The sequence below is a fragment of the Cyprinus carpio genome, chromosome A23 (genome assembly GCF_018340385.1).
Source record: "Cyprinus carpio isolate SPL01 chromosome A23, ASM1834038v1, whole genome shotgun sequence".
NCBI classification, from domain to species: Eukaryota; Metazoa; Chordata; class Actinopteri; order Cypriniformes; family Cyprinidae; genus Cyprinus; species Cyprinus carpio.
In genome coordinates this window covers 15,328,957-15,338,609 of record NC_056594.1, presented here as the reverse complement: position 1 = coordinate 15,338,609, position 9,653 = coordinate 15,328,957, and the positions used below count along the sequence as shown (strand labels likewise).

The 9,653-nt window shown below is 34.7% G+C and overlaps 1 protein-coding gene across 1 annotated transcript; it reads right to left on the bottom strand.

The window, feature by feature from the left end:
• Positions 1 to 584: 584 nt before the first annotated feature.
• On the bottom strand, positions 585 to 8,334 carry LOC109082695 (matrix remodeling-associated protein 8-like). Its single transcript, XM_042713370.1, has 10 exons — positions 8,157 to 8,334; positions 6,500 to 6,526; positions 6,087 to 6,389; positions 5,885 to 5,986; positions 4,777 to 5,268; positions 2,415 to 2,573; positions 2,200 to 2,230; positions 1,977 to 2,047; positions 1,538 to 1,615; positions 585 to 1,439 (listed from the first exon to the last, which is right to left on the bottom strand). Exons 1-10 carry the CDS (start codon positions 8,317 to 8,319, stop codon positions 1,414 to 1,416), a joined length of 1,452 nt encoding a protein of 483 aa, XP_042569304.1. The 5' UTR covers positions 8,320 to 8,334; the 3' UTR covers positions 585 to 1,413.
• Between the last annotated feature and the right edge of the window lie 1,319 nt (positions 8,335 to 9,653).

Sequence of the window (9,653 nt, the reverse complement as noted above, 5' to 3'; positions counted from 1 at the left end):
GTATGTATTAAACTCGTTGGAGTTTAGTATTCTGAAGGATACCACTGGCTCATGGATTTAGTCAATCAAAACAACTTTTTGTACTTAAAAACAGTTTGCAGGTCGCAGGTTTGAGTCTCGGTGCTGGCAGGAGTTGTAGGTGGGGGGAGTGTATGAACAGTGCTCTCTTCCACCCTCAATACCCATGGCTGAAGTACCCTTGAGCAAGGCACTGAACCCCCAGATGCTCCCTGGGCACTGAATATATAGCTGCCCACTGCTCCGGGTGTGTGTTCAGGGTGTGTTCACTTCTCACTGCTGTGTGTGTGCACTTGGATGGGTTAAATGCAGAACACCAATTCCGAGTATGGGTTACCATACTTGGCAAATGTCACGACTTTCACTTTCACTTTTAAATAACTTGGAGAAGTTGTGATAGGTCACATAGTATACACTCTCTGTGGGACATATAATATCAGTTAAGACACTGTGATCAGAATCTGGTCATAGTGGATCTGAACATTTGCCACTTAGTCAAGTAGAGAGGGATATAATTGAGGTACAATGTCTTACATATAGAAAGAATGAATCTTAATTACACAAAATATTTCAGAATAAACTTTATTATATTTGTACATTGGTCCTCTATACTGACATGATCATGTATTGCCTCTCTAAAGATAAATGTACACTCCAGAGCAAATAAAAACTACTGCATGAATGCTTAGTAACCTATGTAAATAAACATCACTGACCAAGGAAATTGCTGAAAAAAATGATGATGATGCAAAAGAGATAAATGGGACTTGCTCATATTGCAAAAGCAATTAAACTGTAACTGTACCATCTACATAATTCTGCAAAACACTGTAAAAAGACAATGGACCAAAGAAGTCCTGGTCAATAGGACTCAAGATTCAAACAAAACGTAACATATAGATAAACACACGTTAGAATAGCAGAAACAGTACATTTAATTGCCTTAGAGGTTCACTTGTGTACCATCTTTGACTATTTAGACCTGAAGCCACAGCTATTTGTTTGCTTCCTGAGCTTTAAAAGAAATTTCCATTCAGATTCAGACATTTACAGTGGTTTCTACCACACAGAATTTTAGGAATTTAACTTAGAATTTTTTAAATTTAGAAATTTAACACAGAAGAGTACTAAATTGAATTCAGCAAATTGCTCTCCCACATTTTACATATGTGTAACTTGAATTCAATAGATTACCATTATGGTACACTGCTATTATGATAAACAGATTTCAATTAAATTGACTTACTGTATTGAATTTGAGTATTATAAGATCATGTAAGTGGTAATTATGCTGTAGAAAGTCAGTACTTCCATTCCTGTTCTCAATGTAAATGTAAAGTCCTTGAATCTCTTCTCGTTCAGCACGCTCTGGACCAGCCAGCAGCTCACTGTGAATCACTTCCATGACATTCTCTCCATTTCTTTAGGTGAGGGAGAGGAAGACAGAGAGAGAGTGTGTAAATACATCACAATGCATCTCATTGTCCAGAACGAATTTCACTAATTGAGTCCACATTACCTCTGTTTAGATCAATAACTTTTGGAGAGGGATAGTTGTTTGCCGCTGCCCTTTCTTTTATTATGTTGTTCCTGTAGTCTAAATAAAAATTCAAGGATTTCTTCAATAAATGCTGATATAAATATGAAAACATGAAAAATTATGGTAAATCGCCAGACACTCAGCTTTCAAAAAATTTATAGATTTTACTGGAAAATTCCTTGTTTAAAAACAATAACCAACCAATTAAAAAAAAAACTGTGGTAATGTAATCCAGGTGTTATTGTACTTGATAATATTTGGGGGAAAAAACATGATTCTTGCAAACCAAATCAATCTTCTTTAGACTTTACAGCACTAGTTACAGTGTGCCTTTTCTCTTTATTTTCAGAAAGTCTTGATTTTTAAATGACCTATTTCAGCTTTAAGAGAAATCATGGAAAAATGTGGTTGTGCTTACCCAGTTGCAAGTCTTCTTGATTGTAGGTTTGCAGTTCTGTGGCATCAAGCTCAATGGATGTCCCCCTCCCCCTGCCAAGTAAAGCAAACCTTATGCTTTTTAAGTATAAGCGAGTGTAAAATGATTATTGTGGATCTTAATTGATTCAGAAACAATGAATATGATACCGTAAGGCAGAAATGACAAAACTGAAAAATGTTAATAGTCCATTTTTAAACCTTACCGCTCAGACCTTCGAACCTCAAACTCAGGCCCTGAATCAGAAATAATATAAAAAGTTAATATGAAAGTTCAGTGAGATACAAGGCAATAATCTAAAAAGTATTAATTTTATATGTAAATGGTTCAGTTGACCAACATGCAGTTTGACTAAAAAGCCAAACATATTTCTTTTCCTGTTTATAAAATCATCACTTTATCTAATCCACATGATCCTACCTTTTTTTCTGCAGTGCCTCGTGGTCATAATGATGCCAATGAGCATTAACAGAAGCAGCAGGAAGATTGCCAGGATGTAGCCTACTTGATGCAAGAGGTGAGTTTGATTCTCAGGCAAGATGACATTGAGGATGCGAGGCACTTCAACTATGTTTGTATCTGCTCACCAAACAGAAAAAAGAAAACCAGATGAATGAGAACTCTTAAATATATGATTGAATAAAACATTGAATTACTTTATGGTGTACTGAAAGGCAAGAAACAAAGCAAAAAAGCCCAAATTACTAGTTTGTTTTTCCCATTTCATCCAGGCTTGCCAGGCGAGAGGGGAGAGGGACAAGGTTTCATGTCAGAATGGCCAAAACAGGCGTAATGAGTTCCAGACCTGACATCATGCCACAGCAATGGAGAATAAAAACACAAACCACCAGAACTGGAAGCGATAGTGCAGGCGGAGAAAAATACCACCACTTCATGGTCAGTCTGTCTGGAGACATTTTCCACTTATTTAGTGCCCCATAATAAAAGGGAGAATTTCAGGGATTGCATGTCAGTAGTTCTTATAAGACCAAATAAACCAAACAAACTCACTGAATGCTGCTGTTTGTGTGTTTTACAGTATTATAAACCTTGTTCTTGGCATAACAACACAAAAACGACTTCTTCATTCTAAAACTAACAGACATTATGATTACTTCATGAGTCAGTGTGTCTCATTGCAATGAACAATGAAGAATCAAATGAGTCACACATGCTAAGACTGGTCATATTTGTGTAATACTGAGGTGTTTAATGTTTAACAATGCAAAATATATTGGAATAAAACACAAACACAAATTTTGGGTATTATTTATAATGCAATTTTTGTTCATTATTTATAGGACAGCTGGAGAGAACAAAAGTAGGAAGTGGGATTGGGATACTTAATATTTAATTCAAAAAATTTTATAATATATATTATTTACAATTCTGAAATAAATATTTACATGTATATCACAAATCTTGGGTGAAATAAAAATTTTTAAATTAATAAAGAATTAAAAATAAACATTTAGAAATATTTCTAAATAAAAATTGCTAGTTTGTCTTCCCATTAAAAAAAAATTAAAAGAAGTTTATATTCAGACAATACATTAAATCTATAAGCTGACTGACACGCCACATTATTTTTTTTTTGTTTTTTTTGTTTTTTTTTTACTTACAGTGGAGTGGGGCAAAATGTTTACAGACATGTGAAGATGTGAATCTAACATGGACCATTCCTGCTTTGCGCTTTCATGTTACAGCGGGCCAGATGTTGTACAGATGTGGCTTTTCATGTCAAAAAACAGCCTATTGCCAACGCAAGATGGGGAATATTGTCTGCGCAATGATGGTAAAATCTGTTGTGACCTTTTGTGAGCTCAGCGATTGCTAAGCAGAGGAAATATGAAGCACTCTTCCAATAAATCCTCCCCCACCTCCTTATGACCTATTCACTACATTTCTGTTGAAAACATTCACTCGTACAAACTCATCTTTACAAGTGTTTTGTAACACAGAGACGGTAATGACAGAGCCAAAATGACTGGAGTTGAGTCAATCTGAACAAAGAGTAAAAGACAAATGCATTTTAGACAGCTCAAAAATGAAAAACAAAGAGAGAGATGGAAAGACTGCTGTAAAATTCCCCCTGCAGACTGGAGAAGATGGAGCAGAAAAGTAAACAGAGAGAAAAAGGCAGGAAGTAAAGATAGTTCTCAGGCAACATTCCTCCCCCAAACCCAAATACTGTATGCATGTAAAGGGAGGAGCAAAGCAGCTGAATAGGAAAACACAGAAATACATGTTTAAAACAAGCTAGGAAAAAGAAAAGTTCACAGTTTCGAATTTATCGAAGTCTATGTGGCATTGAAAAAAATAAAAAAAGGCCATAAAACTTCTGGTCATAATGGCCAAAAAGAACAAAAAAAAGCACCATAAAAGTGATCCATACAACTTGTGCACTATATTCCAAGTCTTCCAAAGCCATATAATAGCTTTGTATTGGAAACAACCCAAAATTGAAGTCTTTATTCACTTACAATCACCTCAAAAGTCAAAAATGGCACTTCAACATCACAAACACCAAACAGCATTGGTTCGAAGCTATTGTGTGACTTCAGAAAACTTGGAATATAGAACATAAGTTGTACGGACCATTTTTATGGTGATTTAATTGGCTCTTGACATTCCTTTGTCACTTTAATAGCTGTCAATACAATTACAGTTATTCAAAAACTAGCCTAATAAATTCAAATAAATTAAGCCTTACAGGACTAGAACAAAAAAATCAAAGGTGCAACAAATAAAAGACTTAAATCGCATAAAAAAATTATCTTACTTGGGTCATCAGCAGGTGGGACAGAATAAGAAGAATGAGTTTTTGGTGCATCAGTAGAGGAGCGCGCTGGAGGCGAAGGCTGGACAGAAGGGCCGACGATCACCCTGAAGATTCGTCTTTCATGCAAGCCACAGTAGTGATGGTGAAGGTGGCAGGAATACAAGCCTTTATCAGAGGGCTGAATGTTGTGGACACTCAGGGAGAAATCTCCCATGGAGAAGGCATCAGTTGAGATGTTCATCTTATTCCGGAGGAAGAGCGGCCCATACTGCCGGTTCTCTCCAGAGGCATACATATCGATGAGGCGGTCTGCTCGGTCACGGGTGACCCCAGGTGCCTGCCAGTCCCAGTGGACCACCTGCTGCTGGCCCTCGTCCCTCTGACTGTCTGTCCACAATTGTCTGCGGTTCATACAGGGAAGCACCACACTCTTCCCCACCAGAACCACAAGCACGGATTTATTGCCAACCCAGACACGCTTTTCCTTTCGAGCTGCAGATATTGAAATTTTTATAAAGAAGTTTAACTATATAAATAATAACATTTCATTTATATAGTGCTTTTTCAAAGAGTAAGGTTGGATATCAATGATTAAAAACTATACTGTGTCATTTTTTCCAGTTCATGCATGGACAGCTACAACAAAAACATTATCAGATTAACTTCCCCTGAAATCATTAACACTGTGGCTCTGTTGTGTTTATATACTCCACTTTGTGGGGCTAGTAGAGCAGTATGACATACTTTACACAGCTTTACGTAAATATGCCTGAAACCACGGAGGCCTGGAATTACGGAAGCCCATTGCCACATCAAAAAAAAAAATTAAAAAGGTGAAATAAATCCAAATTGTGAGATTAAAAAAATCACACCGTGAAATACACATTGTCACACTGAGAGATATAAAATCGTTCTGTGAGATTAAAAGTCAAAATGATATATAATAGTCATAGTCGTGAGTCATTTTGTGAAATATAAAGACACATTCCAAGATTTAGTCACAGTTTTGAGATCTGTAAAAAGTCGCAATCAGTTTTTTATTTCTTAATTTTTACTCTGAGGTGGAAAAAGGCTAGGTAAACTATAGATGTCAAGCTTCTTCTCTTACGTGATTTAGTGACATTGAGCTGGATTTGAATGGACTGGTGGACCTTGCAATAGTGGTGATGTAGGTTGCAGGTATAGAAACCTTTATCATTCATGTCCACATCTGTGCAAACAAAACAGCAACACCAGAATGGCAGGTATTACATATCACAAATGAAAGAATCAAAAGAGTGACATGGACATGGTCTACGGGATGAACTTACTATTAATAACAAGTGAGAAATTTCCATCACTGAAGGCGTCTTTTGAAATAGTAATTCGGCCCCTGTTGTAGTCGTTGTACAAGCGCTCTGTTCCCCCTGAGGACATATCTAAAATGCGCTCCACAGTGTAATCTGGTTGTTTCCGGATCAGGTCCCAGTGCACGACACGCTGACGGTCCCGCAGGCGATCCTGCCTCCAAACCATCCGCTGGTTATGACACGGCAGAAGAACATCTGTCCCGGCTGGAACAGTAATGTTCTTCGCCTCCACAACCACACTTGGCTGGTCGTTTTGTGCCCAGGCTAAAAGACATACACATACATTACATTACATATTCATTTGGGTTTATACTGTATGAAAAATATTGGGAAACTGCTAAAAAGAAAAAATAACTATTTTGTTACTCACTCACCACATGGTAAGATCAAGGCAGACCAGACTGAAATGAGAACAAGAATCCAAGCGTTAGAATTACTGAAATTAAGTTATATTTAAGTCATATTTAATTACATCATCTGAATATGGAAATTTGGCATCTGTCCTGTAGATGTTTCAAACACCGAAATCACTGTTTGCATCAATCAGCATTCATATTGTTAATGCTGACACAATAAAACTTAGTTCAAATCTGCAGAAGACTTGTATTTGCTGCTATGCCAACACAAAGAAATTTGCAGCACAGAGGATCCATTCATTCCCTCTCAGCAGTCAGACCTGTAATCCAGAAAATGAATACTGACAGAAAGTCAGGCCTTTCCACAACCGTACAGAAAAAGTTATCCAAGAAGAAAAAAAATTGATCTCTCTATGGTCAAGAAATAGAAAAGGTCAAGGACAGTCAGCTACCACAATCCAACACCAGATGTGTGATCATGTGAGGAATCCAAGGGGTCAATTTGTGAATTGCTAGGTTTTTTTTTTTCTTGTCTAAACAAGATTCAGGTAGCATTAAACATTGACATGCCACATTAAACTAAATCTATAAAACATATTTATTTACTAATGAATGCATATATATGAAGAATAGAATGCAAGACCAGCAAAAACTGACTGTGTTTCCCATCTGTAATTCAATTCATTATTGAGGTCAGGAAACATAAAAGGTAAAAGGTTATGGACATATTATTTGTTATAATGGAAAGAAAGAAAAATGCTAAATGCTAAAATTCTATTAAAAGTCAAGTAAAAACTAACTTGGTATGAACAAAAGAGAGATTGTGTTTAGTAAGGCAGTGTTGTGACTGAGCTGGAGAGCAAAATATGACCACAAAAACCCTGTAATTGTCTTTACACACATGACAGTTTCTAAACAAGAAGACTAGTAAACACTGACGTGTCTTTCCACACAAAAGACTACAATTAACTCAGAAAAAAAGTTCAGAGGAAAAAAAAAAATCAGAATGCAAGGCGAGCGAAAATCCACCTATCTTCTCTTTCAACTTGATATATATTCTCAGACCAAGTTTTACACTCAGAAATAAAAAGAGAAATAAAAAAATAAAAAGAGAATACAAGAAATAAAATTGAAATCATGAAGAAAACTGCTTTCCCTGACAAACTTGAGAAGCAGCACATGTTGAAGTAAAGCACAACATTATTATTTACTATTGCTGATGCTGCAGAAAAACGGTGATGCACTGACTCTTTCAGAACTAATAAATAGAACAGACTTTAGTGAGAGTTTAGCCCTAACTTAGTGCAGCAAAACACACTGTTTAAATCAGACCAAGCTGTACAATTTAAAGAGATAGGGAGGGGAAGAAGGGGGTTTACAGAAAGAGAAAAACAAAGCAGCAGAAAAGACGTTTAACCTAAATCCTTCTGCCAAATATAAAGACAATTTATATAGACAGATTTGACTCAAAAAAAATAAAATAAAAAAAATAAACAACGCTTTGAAGGAGGCCAGCACGAGACTTACAGATAAAAGTTAGTGCACGATTCCATATTCACTGAGAAGCATGCAACACAGAAGAATATTCCATGTGTTGTGTAGGTGAAAATGTCAAAACAGCAAAAATAAGTTAAAGGTATATGAGAATTCGTTAAAACACGATTTGGCTACTTACTGTATAGCACAAGAAACATGTCCGAAAAGTGGTGAAGATATTTGTTGATTCTGGTGCGCGATGAAACTGTTTTTTCAGAGAACTGCTCCCTCACCTCAAACGTTTCGTCGACCAGCGACAGAAAACAAAATATTTGCCGTCTGCTGGTCTGGACCACTGACATGCCCCTCCTCCAGAATATTAAACATCATCAAATACTAAACTAACTGCAAATATTTCTCGAATTATACCAGGTTAATGTGAACGCAGCAGCATACTCTAAATAATATAAATGTATAAATATATATATATATATATATATATATATATATATATATATATAACACCACACACAACATATATATATATAAAGAATAGAATGCAAGACAGCAAAAGTGACTGCGTTTCCCATCTGTAATTCAATTAAATACAAACACACATATATATATATATATATATATATATATATATATATATATATATATATATATATATATACATACACAGAGCTGGGTAGTAACGGATTACATGTAATCTGGATTACGTAATCAGATTCCAAAACTCAAGTACTTGTAATTAGAGTAAACTACTTTTTTAAAATACTCGTAATCAGAATACAGTTACTTTTTTATGGATTACATGATTACATTTAATTTACACAATGGTATAGTTGCTCACAATTATGATTCTACTAAATTTCCTTTTTTTTTAACGTTTATAATTTTTCCTATTAAACCTGCCACATATATACGTTCGTGATTCTTCAAGTTTTTCCTGCGGAGAGGGGGAGGGATGTCAGAATCGTGCTCAGAACAAATCAGTAACAAGATAATGGAAAATGGAGGGGAACACACTTTAATATGTTCTTTAATATATTTTTTGTAATGTTGATTTTTCTTTATACTATATATCAAGTGTTTTGAGATGAAATATAACCTAGATACTTAATATATATATATATATATATATATATATATATATATATATATATATATATATATATATATATATAGCAATGTTATTGTTGTGAGTTTCATGTTCTTTAATATTCATTTTATATAATATTGTTTGTCTTTTCCTCATTGTTACTATGCACTTAAAATGTTTTGAGATGGATAGAAATTCCATTGCTGTGTGAATTTAGTCTTTTTCAAAATTCATGTTTGCAATGTAGCTATTTTTTTTTTAGTTTTTCATTGATACATTCATATACACTTCTAGTGTTTTATTAGATTAAATATTTGACCTGGCAGTAATATTGCTGTGAATTTCATGTTTTTCAATATTGTTTTTTTCTAATGTAGTTGTTTTCTAAATTTAGTTTTTCATTGAATATGCTTTAAAATCATAAGATGTGATTTTGTTTTATTCATATAGCAAACACTAACAGCAAGGTACATAGTATTTTTTTTATAATATTATACATTGCATTTGAAAAATAAGCTACCTTGTTGGTGAATTAAATATATTTTGTGAATATATATATATATATATATATATATATATATATATATATAT

Coding starts and splice junctions, on each gene's coding strand:
- LOC109082695 (XM_042713370.1), bottom strand. CDS start 8,319: ATGTCAGTGGTCCAGACCAGCAGACGGCAAATATTTTGTTTTCTGTCG. Junction 5,269..5,884: donor GCTCAATGTCACTAAATCAC/GTAAGAGAAGAA, acceptor CAATATCTGCAG/CTCGAAAGGAAAAGCGTGTC. Junction 2,231..2,414: donor GAGGCACTGCAGAAAAAAAG/GTAGGATCATGT, acceptor TTTCTGATTCAG/GGCCTGAGTTTGAGGTTCGA.